Source organism: Epinephelus fuscoguttatus, linkage group LG22 (assembly GCF_011397635.1).
Source record: "Epinephelus fuscoguttatus linkage group LG22, E.fuscoguttatus.final_Chr_v1".
NCBI lineage: Eukaryota > Metazoa > Chordata > Actinopteri > Perciformes > Serranidae > Epinephelus > Epinephelus fuscoguttatus.
Genome location: NC_064773.1, coordinates 283,971 through 297,383, shown reverse-complemented (window position 1 = coordinate 297,383; position 13,413 = coordinate 283,971). Strand labels below are relative to the sequence as shown.

General features: G+C 41.9%; 1 protein-coding gene across 2 annotated transcripts in view; it reads left to right on the top strand.

Moving 5' to 3' along the window:
* The window catches only part of LOC125883078 (protein-methionine sulfoxide oxidase mical3b-like), an 87,928-nt gene that overhangs the window by 12,981 nt on the left and 61,534 nt on the right, over positions 1-13,413 (top strand). Inside the window, exons 20-24 of one of the 2 annotated variants that reach the window (XM_049567204.1) lie at positions 48-216; positions 3,657-3,760; positions 3,919-3,991; positions 4,138-4,303; positions 4,970-5,196. In XM_049567204.1, coding sequence (XP_049423161.1) covers positions 48-216; positions 3,657-3,760; positions 3,919-3,991; positions 4,138-4,303; positions 4,970-5,196 — 739 coding nt within the window. Of the gene's footprint in view, positions 1-47; positions 217-3,656; positions 3,761-3,918; positions 3,992-4,078; positions 4,304-4,969; positions 5,197-13,413 lie in introns of those variants that run through there. The other variant, XM_049567205.1, reaches the window with a different exon arrangement.

The following is a 13,413-nucleotide window of genomic DNA, read 5'->3' as shown; positions in this document are numbered from 1 at the left end:
TGTCAGTCTGTCTGTGTTTACGTGTGTGTACCTGTGTGTGTCTCCAGGTGTGCAGCGGCGGCGGCAGCAGTGACGTGTGTTTCTTCTGTCAGAGACGAGTGTACCTGATGGAGCGTCTGAGCGCAGAGAGTTTGTTCTTCCATCGCAGCTGTTTCCAGTGTTTCCACTGCGGCTCCACCCTGCGCCTGGCGGCGTACGCCTTCGACCAACACAACCGTGAGTCTTACGCAGTCTCACTGACTCTCACCGAGTCTTACCGAGTCTCTCCCAGTCCTACCATGTCTCACCCAGTCTCATCAAGTCTCACTGAACCACCGTCTGTGTATGAGCCTGTCAGAGTCTGAGAGATGATCAGGTATTTAAAACAACAGACTTTAATTCAAACAACAGAATTTTAATAAATATATTATTTTATTCTGTAACCAGCACAGTTTGTGGAGAGCACCAGGATTTAGTCTGTGATCATCAGTGTTTAGTCTGTGATCATCAGGATTTAGTCTGCACCGTCTGACCTTCGCAGTGGAGTCTTTATGATTTATTATTTATTGATGACTGTGTGAGAGTCTTTATGTTCAGCAGCCTGAGGTCAGGATGAACTCATGACTGCTGTCTGTTGGAACAGGACACATTATAAAGGCTCTTTATCTGCACACAGAACAGCAGCACTTTATCTCAGCAGATATTCAGTAATTAAAACTGAAATAAAAAAAAAAATTACAAGCCAAAATTTACAGGTCACAGTGTACGCTTGTGAACTGCATCTGGTTGCCGTCACCATCAAAGACAACAAGTTAAAGTGCCACTGAAGTTAAGGTTTTTGGCTCAGAATATGAGAAAAGGATAACGGCCTTTTTACCATCTTTACCAAGAGTGTCTCTCCGTTAGTTTGGTGCTACAGTATTTACACTGAATCATTCAGCATAACGTTTGCCAACCTTTGTTATCTCTGCCATTACAGATAAGTTAATGAAGCTAAGCTCCAGAAGTTAACGTTAGCTTAACTAGAGCCCTTTGGACAACAGCTAACAATGATGTACCATCACCAAAGTACAAAACTAGAACAAAATAGGCTAATGAACTCCCAGCAAACAAGGTGACATGATGAACAACGCAGCTAGGAGCTAACGTTAGGCTAACTTTAGCTAACATTAGCTAGAGATGTTAAAGATAACTTTATATTTCTTTCCAGCAAAGTGACAATATGTTGCCTCAAACACAATGTTGACTTACCTTAGAACAGATGTAGACATCATTGTTAATCTTATTCACGTTGAGTTGATGTTGTGGTCTAACGTTACCACACAACTTTATCCAAAGGAGACACTTTTCTCGCTTGAGATGTGGTTTAAAGTGTAAAAATACACCTGGTCGCCCAGCCTCTCAGGATACCTTGTGTCAGAGTTGCATGTACCCCATGCACACCGTTTGACCATTTTTAAACTTCAAATCTTTCTGTAATGCATTTCAATGGACGTCCAGGCAGAGGATGTCCCAGTGTATGGGAATAGCTATACGCACTGTGATTGGCTCATCGCGTTTGAGGGCGGGGCTTAGCCATAGGTCAATTGACTGTGTGTTCAGTGCTGTGTGAGCTGCGTGTTACACACTGTCCATAACAATAACTATGTCAGGTAACAAACTGCGTCGGACTCGGGACATTTTCTGTCAGGTAAATGTGGCCCGAGCCGGAAAGGTAACCTTACATGACATCTGTTGTGATCTGGAGCTATATAGGAAATAACATTAATTAAAATTAACTTGACCTTCAAGGGGCGGCGGGGGGTGCCGTTGGGGGGGGCGGGGCACCCCCTAATATAATGGCAGGAAACACTGCTTGTGGTTCTCAGTTCAGAGGCCAAATAATAAAACCTTGTAGTTGTTGCCTAATGTTGTTTTTTGTTGTTGTTTTTTTATAGCATCATTTCTCACTGTGGTCAGTTAGTCTGCAGGCTGCTGTGTTTACATGGCAACTCGTGTGAAACTAGCACCACCACTAGCCATCAGCAAGTCTCGCGCGAGTTGCCATGTAAACACAGTAGCCTGCAGGCTAACTGACCACAGTGAGAAATGATGCTATAAAAGTGGAGTAACTTACGTCTTTTCAAGTCAGTGTTGCATGCTGCAGCTTCAGGGCACTTGGATTACGACGGATGAGCCGTTCTGACGTTTTTGAAATGCATTAGCGGAGTTTTATTCATTCATTCATTCATTCATTCACCTTGTAACCGCTTCATCCTCTTGAGGATGCTGGAGCCTATCCCAGCTACATCGGGCGAGAGGCAGGGTTCACCCTGGACAGGTCACCAGACTATCACAGGGCTGACACATAGAGACAGACAACCATTCACACTCACATTCACACCTACGGACAATTTAGAGTCACCAATTAACCTGCATGTCTTTGGACTGTGGGAGGAAGCCGGAGCACCTGGAGGAAACCCACGCTGACACGGGGAGAACATGCAAACTCCACACAGAAGGGCTCCCACACCCGGGATCGAACCGGCAACCCTCTTGCTGTGAGGCGACAGGGCTAACCACCACACCACCGTGCTGCCCCGGAGCCCCATTTTCAAAATGTGGGTTCCATGCACTTGTATATGTAGTGTAACTGTTATTCTGGCTAGCTGTTATCCTCCGTTTTGTCTCTACATACAGACTCTACATTCAGTGAATGTAGAGGCAAACCCCGGAGATCTTGCCTCCGGAAGAAGAGCGGAAGAGCCCTGGTTTCCGGTTGTAGGCTGTTTGTAGTCCGCGTGATATTGACCAATCACGTTTCAGCCGACTGCAGTTGTTGCCAGATTAAACGCTCTGTGCGGTGAACTAACGAGACGGAACATAATTGGCGTCACTGCAAACGCTGAATCCATTGCAATGGTTCAGCATATTTACTTATATATAAACGGAGGTCGGAAACGGAAATTCGCCTCCTCCACCCAAATCAAACCGGAATGCCAAAAAATCGGGGGTCTGTCCCCAGAGGGTGGGTTCCGAGAACATCCTCCGATACCCCGAACGAGTTTTGTGGATTAAAAACTACATTGGACTTCTTGTGGGCATGAGGGTCAGTAAGTACTGTCTGTATTTTCATTCTAAAGTGGCCATTTCCTTTAACAAGCAGGTGAACAGGTGTACCTAATAAAGTGGCCACTGAGTGTATATCAACTTGATGAAATTATTGTATTCAGACTCGAACCAGAATCAGCTCCATCTGTCTCTTTGTACCTTCTGACTTCCTGTCTGAAGTCCTGCTCCTGTTCATCCAGGATCAATCAGCTGATCAGTCATCGCTCCATCTGTCTCTCTGATTTCACGCTGATCACTGCAGCTTGCCACCCGTCACTGGTTAACCACATGATGCTGTCATGTGACCTGCGACTGTGTCTGTGTGAACAGTTGGAGCCTCAAGCGTTACCACCACCACACATCTATCTGTGTGTGTGTGTGTGTGTGTGTGTGTGTGTGTGTGTGATACATACTATGCATACACAAAGCTGATCCTGTGTGTTTGACCTTCAGGAAATATAGATCAGCTCTCAGCAGCCAATCAGAGCGCAGCGGTCTCATGGGCACAGTTTGAAGTGTGAGGCGGGAGTGAGTTTGAATGTTGGTATAAGAGGAGCTGACGCTCGCTGTGTGTTCTGATGTTTCAGGGAGGTTTTACTGTCTGCAGCACTACGACTCTCGACTCAACGCCCCGACTGCCAAGAGGAGGTCAACGCCGTCTGACAGAGGCACCTCACACCGCACATCAATCGTAAGGAAACTTTCTGACCGATTAAGATTCACACATTCAAACCTTAAATTCAAATCCAGATTTCATTTGGACTCAGAAACTTTCATCAGCTTCACATTTAAAACGATCAATAACCTCATCAGATGATTGATCAGAGGGTGTGACTGATTCGTCCACAGGCGTCTCTGTGTTCGGCCCCGTCAGGCTCCTCTGCAGACTCTCTGATCTCAGCAGAGCGTCGGCGCTCCTCAGGTGAGTCCACGTCACCTGCGTCATGTCATGTCTTCATGTGTGTCACACTGAGCGCGCTCCTTAAACTGGAATCAATGTGGGCTTTAGTGTGTGTGTGTTTCTGTGTGTGTCTGTGTGTGTGTGCGGCTGTGTTGGTGTGTCGGCAGTGGTTTCTGTGATGGCGGCAACACCCGAGAGGATCGAGCTGGAGAACTACCGCCGCAGCTCGACCAAGGTGGAGGCGGAGCTTCTGGAGGAGCCAGAGGAGGTGTCAGAAGAGACGCTGAACCGCTTCAACCTGACCATGGACGAGAAGGTCCGCCACAGATCCAGGTCTGAGTCTGCTCCGTATGGAGGGTCGTTAACGCCACGAAGAAATACAAAAACATGGACTGACAGGAAAATAAAGAAAATAATCGACAGAGAGAAGAGACGTAAAAAATAAAAGTCAGATGTTTCTTCGTGTCACAATTTAAGATTCAGTTTCTGAATCTGGGCTTTTAGGTCACAAATAAACAACCAGACACTAAAAGTCAAAACCTTTGACCTTTGACCTTTGTTGTTTCAAATTTAATTTAAATAAAAATTACACGCAAAATATTTTTAAATGGTTTTTTACTTTTTACATCACAATTATCATTTTTAAATAAAAAAAAAATCACCCGTAAAGTCTGAAGTGTAATTTTAGATTATAAATTAAATTATAAAATAATATATTAAAATTATTATACAATAATTATTATTCAAATTTATATTCAACACATTATGTTTCAAGTTAGAATTATGTTATGTATGCTGATCCTTCTGATCAGTCTCCAAAAACTCTAACTTCTAACTTCTAACTTGAAACTTATGATTTAGTATTTTTTATGTTACTGAGATATCTTTATAACCATTGTGTTGTCAGTATTGATTCTCCATATAGTTTGTATTGATTGATTTGTCAGTATTGATCCTCCGTACGTCGGCTGAGACTCAGTGTGAACTGTCTGTTTTCAGTTCAGGGTCGCAGATGGAGGAAGAGGAGGAGGAAGGCAGCCATCGACATCGTGTGACATCAGAAGAGGCCAAAGCTTCATGGAGGGAAACTCTGCAGCAACACCTCCACCTGAGGGAAGAGGAGGAGGAGGAGGAGGAGGCAGAGGAGGAGGAGGAGGAGGAGGATGAAGATGATGAAGAAGAAGAAGAGGAAGAGGAGGAAAGCAGTGAGGTGGAGTCCAGTGACGGTGAGTCTCACATAGGGCTGCACGATTCTGGAAAAAATGAGAATCACGATTTTTTGGCTTTTAATTAAGATCACGATTCTCTCACGATTTTTTTCAACATAAAGATTTATTGTGCTTATTTCCTGATACAAAAGGAAAAGTAACAAAAATTATAAATAAATAATAAAAAAAATATCATTAAATAACAAAGCCTATGATTGTGCCTGATACAAGAGACACAAGGCACATAAACTCTGGTCAGCAGAGAGGGAACACTCCTGTTTTAGCTCAAATGCAACAGCTGACAGCCTGACACTGACCATAAAAACAATAAAAACAATAAACTTTAGTCTCTTCTCTTCTCTTACAGCTTTTGAACAATTTTAACAATAATATCAATGTTGAACAACATTTTTCTGAGCTAGGTATTCCAGGCCTGGAATTAAGTCATTCTTAGGGCAAGGCCACTTTGGCCTTTGATAAATACAAATTTATTGGGGCACCAAGGCCAAAACCAATGGCACAATAACAACATCATGTGCTAACTACATTGAATGAAGACAAAACAATATATGTGTTGAAAACAGTACTGAGTTTATTAAAACTGTAAACTGGACATTTGACTTTTCCACAAAATGCTGTGTGATAAATGTTATTAAAATTAAATTAAAATGTAAACAATTAATAATATTCATTGTTATTGTTATGATAAAATAAAGTCTAAATGGACTAAGGAAGATCAAAATTAAACATTTCAACACCATGCATTTGACAGGAGTATTCACCTAACATAGCCTACATATCTTTAATTATATAATTATTTAAATGTCTCTCTGTATATTTTTACATAAATCCCCAATATTTAATTTGGCTTTACAAAAATCCTCTTCCTTCATTTAATTTGACAATGTTTATTGTATTGTATTATATGTATTAATTCTCTACAGGATCTTGTATGTTCTTTAATGTGTGTTCAATTTATTAAAAGAAAAAAAAACATTTTGGTGAACCCTGCAGCAAAGTGAGCCCTCTTCCTCAGAGAGGATCTTTGCCTCCCAGTTTGTTCTGGCAGCAGAGCAGAGTGATCCGTCTTTCTTCTCAGAGGATCTTTGTCCCATGAGAGCAGGCAGCTGCTCTCCATGTCCACATTTAAAACATCTTTCGCTGGTGATTTGACAGTCACTAGAAGCACATTATGACCCTTTGTAAAAGTTTCTGTGGTACCTGTGTTGTACATGAGCTAACGTTAGCGGCTAAGGACTGAGAGGCTGTCCGGTGTGTGTGTGTGTGTCTGTGTGTGTGTGTCCGTGTGTCTGTCTGTGTCTGTGTGTGTGTGTGTGTCTGTGTGTGTGTGTGTGTGTGTGTGTGTCTGTCTGTCTGTCTGAGGAGTGTCAGTACATTAAAGGAGCTATATGTAAGAAATCTAAAGGAAATAGTCGTAAAATCCTCCTAATATGTCACAGAGACTAAGGAATAATGTTCATGTAACATACTGGTCTCACCGACAACAATAGTACAGCCAGAATATTCGCATTTAGAAAACATTTTTGCAGTCAGCAAATCATGTTTATGTTTTGAATTTGCGTTTTGGCCTGTTGCGCCACCCACCCGTCTACCAGTCACGCAGTCAGTAGAGTCTCAGCATCAGTTACAGTTACGGACGGTAGAAACCTCAGGAAGAGCAACTGAGGAGGGATCCCTCTTCCAGGACGGACAGACGAGCAATAGATGTCGTACAGGACAGATCAGCATGATAAATTAACAGTAATCCACATGACACAATGAGACAGAGAGAGAGACAGAGAGAGAGAGAGAGAGAGAGAGAGAGAGAGAGATGCAGGTAATGACAGTAGCTTACAACAACATTAATGAAAGTAATAATATTATAGTTATAGTTCTGGCTACTGCGGTACAATATGTTGAAAGTATGTATTAATATCTGGCAGTATACATGTGTGACAATAGTCATATGTGTATAATAACAGTAGAAGTATGACTAATGACTAATGATGGCAGCAGCAGCAGCAGGAGGCATCTGGCAGGACCACGGCAGCAGCACAACCACACACGTCACGCTGTCCAGGCACCGCTGTGATATGAGTTAATCTGAGAGACAGTGGAGCACAAAGGCTCCGGAGAAGAAGCCGAGTTAGTGACATCCAGAATGGCCGAGTTAGCTAGATGCAGTAATAGAATACGAGAGAGAGAGAGAGAGAGAGAGAGAGAGAGAGAGAAGGAGAGAAGGTGCCCGGTGTATTATAGGGGGGTCCTCCGGCAGACTAGGCCTAAGTCAGCCTAACTAGGGGCTGGTACAGGACAAGCCTGAGCCAGCCCTAACTATAAGCTTTATCAAAGAGGAAAGTCTTAAGTCTAGTCTTAAATGTGGAGACGGTGTCTGCCTCCCGGACCGTAACAGGAAGATGATTCCACAGGAGAGGAGCCTGATAGCTGAAGGCTCTGGCTCCTGATCTACTTTTGGAGACTTTAGGGACCACGAGTAACCCTGAGTTCTCAGAGCGCAGTGTTCTGGTGGGATAATATGGCACTATGAGCTCTCTAAGATATGACGGAGCTTGACCATTTAGAGCTTTATAAGTTAACAGTAGGATTTTAAATTCAATTCTGCATTTTACAGGGAGCCAGTGCAGAGAAGCTAAAACAGGAGAAATATGATCTCGTTTCTTAGTTCCTGTTAGTACACGTGCTGCTGCATTCTGAATTAGCTGGAGAGTTTTTAAGGACTTACTAGAGCTACCTGATAATAGAGAGTTACAGTAATCCAGCCTTGAAGTAACAAAAGCGTGGACCAATTTTTCTGCATCTTTTCGGGTCAGGATAGGCCTAATTTTCGCAATATTACGCAGATGAAAAAATGCAGTCCGTGAGGTTTGTTTTAAATGAGAATTAAAAGACAAATCTTGATCAAATATTACTCCGAGGTTTCTTACGGTAGTGCTAGAGGCCAGAGCAATGCCATCTAGAGAAACTATGTCATCAGATAAAGAATCTCTGAGTTGTTTGGGGCCAAGAACAATAACTTCAGTTTTGTCTGAATTTAACATCAGGAAATTGGTGCTCATCCAAGTTTTTATGTCTTTAAGGCAGTTATGGAGTTTAGTTAATTGATTACTTTCTTCTGGCTTCGTTGATAAATACAACTGAGTATCATCCGCATAACAATGGAAATTTATAGAGTGATTTGTAGCGGGTAGTTGCACTCGTTAGCCAATATCAATAAGTTGTCAATATTACCCAGATGGGCTAACCAATGCACCGTGGCTATGGGCTAGAATCGGCTCAGAAGTCTAGATGCAGCTGCGGGAGCTGGTGATCAGCAACTATTAAGGACACCAGAGGCGGTTAATTAGTGCAGGTACCTTGTATTTCAAAGTGAATATGACAACCCAAAATATTTACAACAACAATTGGTAAGGAAAAAAATAGAAAAACCCAAAATATATACAAAACTGCAGTTACGGCAACCGGTTAGAATATTACTTAAGTGCACTTCAGATATGGCTCAGTTTGGTTCAGGATTTAACACAACAACATACAAAGGTTCACAATGGGAAAATAAATGAATCCCCAAAGTTGCTTGCACACAATCTACACACTGTCACAACAATCCACGAGGGTCTGAGTGAGCGTTCATGGGGAATTGTCCATTGAATATTGTCCATTGAAGGGAAGGGATGTGAGTGGAGTTGTGGCAGTTTAATGAGAATTGCGTGGGGCAGGCTGTGACAGCCTCCTACCAGACCAGTAGGGCTGCGATGCTGTAGTGCTACAGAGGTTGTTGGCTCCCAGCCGTAGTTTCAGTAGCTCGCCATCTTCGGCTCCAAAAGGAGACACCTGGCCTGCATCAAAATAACAGGTCCAGTCAAACTAAGGTGTTACGGCAGATAGTTCTGTTAACTTTTAGCTTACCTCATTTATATCCATTTATGTGTACACAAAATAAAAATCATAAATTAAACATAGAAAATACAATTCATATAAACATCCAAACTGCTTTCAGAGTTTCCATGTTTTAGCTAGATCCAAAGTACTACAGGTTGGCATATAGTTTGCACATGCTAACACAATAAAAAATTACAACAATGCATTCACTGTGGGCATGTAGCAATTTAGCTTGTGCTACAGCCGAAATACATGCAGCAGACGTAGCGACCAAAACACAAGGTAACGCTAGCATTGCTTAGCACAACAAAGCCCGGACACATGAATCACGAACGGCCGATGCTAATGCCAACACTAGCGGCGTTAGCATAACATCCCGAACATGCAACACTCACCAGTTCCTTTGATAAACCACGTACAACGGCGGCACGAACTCCCAGCGGCCCAGTAGTCGGATCTAAAAGGTTATGACATACTTAGCATGCTGAGTAGAAAACAACCGAAAGAGCGAACGTCTGTAAAGACCAGATGGTTACGAACCTGCACGCAGCTGTTGACGGGCTCTCCCCGCAACTCTGAGTAGGAGATCTGCCGCAGCTGCTACAAATTTCGCTCTGCGTGACGTGATTGGTTGGGCGCGGTCACATGACTGGGTGACGTGAGGTAGTGACGTCAAGGTGTTTGGAGGGTGTGCAATAATAATTAATAGTTATATTAAGGCAGATTTTTTTAGCCTGGGTTACAGATTTCTAATGATGTTGCCTAAAGGAAGCATATATAGAGTAAATAGGATTGGTCCAAGCACAGAACCTTGCGGAACTCCAAAACAAACTTCGGTACGTAAGGACGATTCATTATGAACGTGAACAAACTGAAAATGATCAGATAAATAAGATTTAAACCAGCTCAGTGCAGAACCTTTTAGGCCAATTAAGTGATCCAGTCTCTGCAGTAGAATTTGATGGTCAATTGTGTCAAACGCTGCACTAAGATCTAATAAAACAAGTACAGAGACGAGTCCTTTGTCTGAAGCAATCAGAAGGTCATTTGTAATTTTAACTAGAGCTGTCTCAGTGCTATGATGCACTCTAAATCCTGACTGAAATTCCTCAAATAGATTATTATCATGGAGAAAATCACACAGCTGGTCTGCGACTACTTTCTCAAGGATCTTTGACATAAAGGGAAGATTAGATATTGGTCTATAGTTGGCTAACACCTCTGGATCCAGGGTGGGCTTTTTTAGTAGAGGTTTAATTACAGCTACCTTAAAAGACTGTGGTACATAGCCTGTTAATAAGGATATATTGATCATATCTAATATATGAGTGTTAACTAAAGGAAAGACCTCCTTAAGTAGCCTAGTTGGGATGGGGTCTAAGAGACACGTTGATGATTTAGATGAAGAAATCACTGCAGTCAATTCTTGAAGAGAAATTGGGGAGAAGCAATCTAAATATATATTAGGTCTTACAGCTGTGTTTGAGGTTAGATAGGTACTATCTGAGGACAGGAGGTCATGAATTTTGCCTCTAATAGTTAGAATTTTGTCATTAAAAAAGCTCATAAAATCATTACTGCTAAGGGCTAAAGGAATACAAGGCTCAATAGAGCTCTGACTCTCAGTCAGCCTGGCTACAGTGCTGAAAAGAAACCTGGGGTTGTTCTTATTGTCTTCTATTAATGCTGAGTAATAGTTTGCTCTGGCATTGCGGAGGCCCCTCTTGTAAGTTTTGAGACTGTCTGTCCAGATTAAACGAGATTCTTCCAGTTTGGTTAATCGCCAATTCCTTTCAAACTTTCACAATATTTGTTCTAACTTACGGGTTTGAGAGTTATACCAAGGAGCGAACTTTCTTTGCTTTGTTAACTTCTTTTTAAGAGGAGCTACAGAGTCAAGTGTTGTTCGCAGCGAGCCTACAGCGCTATCGACAAAATGATCAAAGTCGGTACAGGAAACCTCTGTTACTGAGGGACTTGGTATTGAATTTAACGACGGATTAATCTTTTCCTTAAATTTTGCGACAGCACTATCTGATAAACATCTAGTATAGTAACTGTTGCTGAGTGGTGTGTAACCGAGTAAAAAGAAATCAAAAGTAATCAGATAATGATCCGATAGCGAGGGATTCTGTGGAAAGACTTTTAGGTTATCAATTTCAATTCCATACGTCAGAACTAGATCGAGGGTATGGTTAAAACAATGAGTGGGTTCATGTACACCCTGACTGAAGCCAATGGAGTCTAATAATGAGATAAACGCGGTAGCCAGGGAGTCATTATCAACGTCGACATGAATGTTAAAATCGCCTACAATAATAACTTTATCTGATTTAAGAACTAAACTGGATAAAAACTCTGAGAATTCAGATACAAATTCAGAATACGGGCCAGGAGCACGGTACACTATAACAAATAAAAGTGGCTGTGAGGTTTTCCAGGTCGGATGTAAAAGACTAAGAACGAGGCTTTCAAATGAATTATAATCTAGTTTAGGTTTAGGGCTGATTAACAGGCTAGAGTTAAAAATGGCTGCAACTCCCCCTCCTCGGCCGCTGCCTCGAGGAATGTGGGTATTATTATGACTGGGAGGAGTGGACTCATTTAGACTGACATATTCATCTGGACACAGCCAGGTTTCAGTGAGACTGAGTAAATCAATATGATTATCTGATATTAATTCGTTTACTAACACTGCTTTAGATGATAGAGACCTAATATTTAACAGTCCGCATTTAATTCTCCTGTTTTGTCTTTCTGTCACAGAAGAGGTTTTAATTTTTATGAGGTTGTTATGCACAACTCCTCTTTGTTTAATTTTAGATTTAAATAATTTAGGTGGTCGGGGGACAGACACCGTTTGTATAAAACTATGAAAACTATGGCTGGGTAACTGAACTAGAAGCTCAGAGAGGCGTATAGGACTGTTGTGTTGTTGGGATGTGTATTTGTGTTGTGTTGTTGGGATGTGTGTTTGTGTTGTGTTATTGTGGTGTGTGTTTGTGTTGTGTTGTTGGGATGTGTATTTGTGTTGTGTTGTTGGGATGTGTGTTTGTGTTGTGTTATTGTGGTGTGTGTTTGTGTTGTGTTGTTGGGATGTGTATTTGTGTTGTGTTGTTGGGATGTGTGTTTGTGTTGTGTTATTGTGGTGTGTGTTTGTGTTGTGTTGTTGGGATGTGTGTTTGTGTTGTGTTGTTGGGATGTGTATTTGTGTTGTGTTATTGTGGTGTGTGTTTGTGTTGTGTTATTGTGGTGTGTATTTGTGTTGTGTTGTTGGGATGTGTATTTGTGTTGTGTTATTGTGGTGTGTGTTTGTGTTGTGTTATTGTGGTGTGTATTTGTGTTGTGTTGTTGGGATGTGTGTTTGTGTTGTGTTGTTGGGATGTGTGTTTGTGTTGTGTTATTGTGGTGTGTGTTTGTGTTGTGTTGTTGGGATGTGTGTTTGTGTTGTGTTATTGTGGTGTGTGTTTGTGTTGTGTTGTTGGGATGTGTGTTTGTGTTGTGTTGTTGGGATGTGTATTTGTGTTGTGTTATTGTGGTGTGTGTTTGTGTTGTGTTATTGTGGTGTGTATTTGTGTTGTGTTGTTGGGATGTGTATTTGTGTTGTGTTATTGTGGTGTGTGTTTGTGTTGTGTTATTGTGGTGTGTATTTGTGTTGTGTTGTTGGGATGTGTATTTGTGTTGTGTTATTGTGGTGTGTGTTTGTGTTGTGTTATTGTGGTGTGTATTTGTGTTGTGTTGTTGGGATGTGTATTTGTGTTGTGTTATTGTGGTGTGTGTTTGTGTTGTGTTATTGTGGTGTGTATTTGTGTTGTGTTGTTGGGATGTGTATTTGTGTTGTGTTATTGTGGTGTGTGTTTGTGTTGTGTTATTGTGGTGTGTATTTGTGTTGTGTTGTTGGGATGTGTATTTGTGTTGTGTTGTTGGGATGTGTATTTGTGTTGTGTTATTGTGGTGTGTGTTTGTGTTGTGTTGTTGGGATATGTATTTGTGTTGTGTTGTTGGGATGTGTGTTTGTGTTGTGTTATTGTGGTGTGTGTTTGTGTTGTGTTGTTGGGATGTGTGTTTGTGTTGTGTTGTTGGGATGTGTATTTGTGTTATTGTGGTGTGTGTTTGTGTTGTGTTATTGTGGTGTGTATTTGTGTTGTGTTGTTGGGATGTGTGTTTGTGTTGTGTTGTTGGGATGTGTATTTGTGTTGTGTTGTTGTGTTGTAGGTCGCACCTGTCCCACAGACAGATTGGCCCAGTCCCAAACCACTCCCTACCCACCAGCGCTTCACTACCCAGTGTCACTCCAGATCAAGTTCCACTCGCAGCTGTGGAGGGCACTCCTGATTG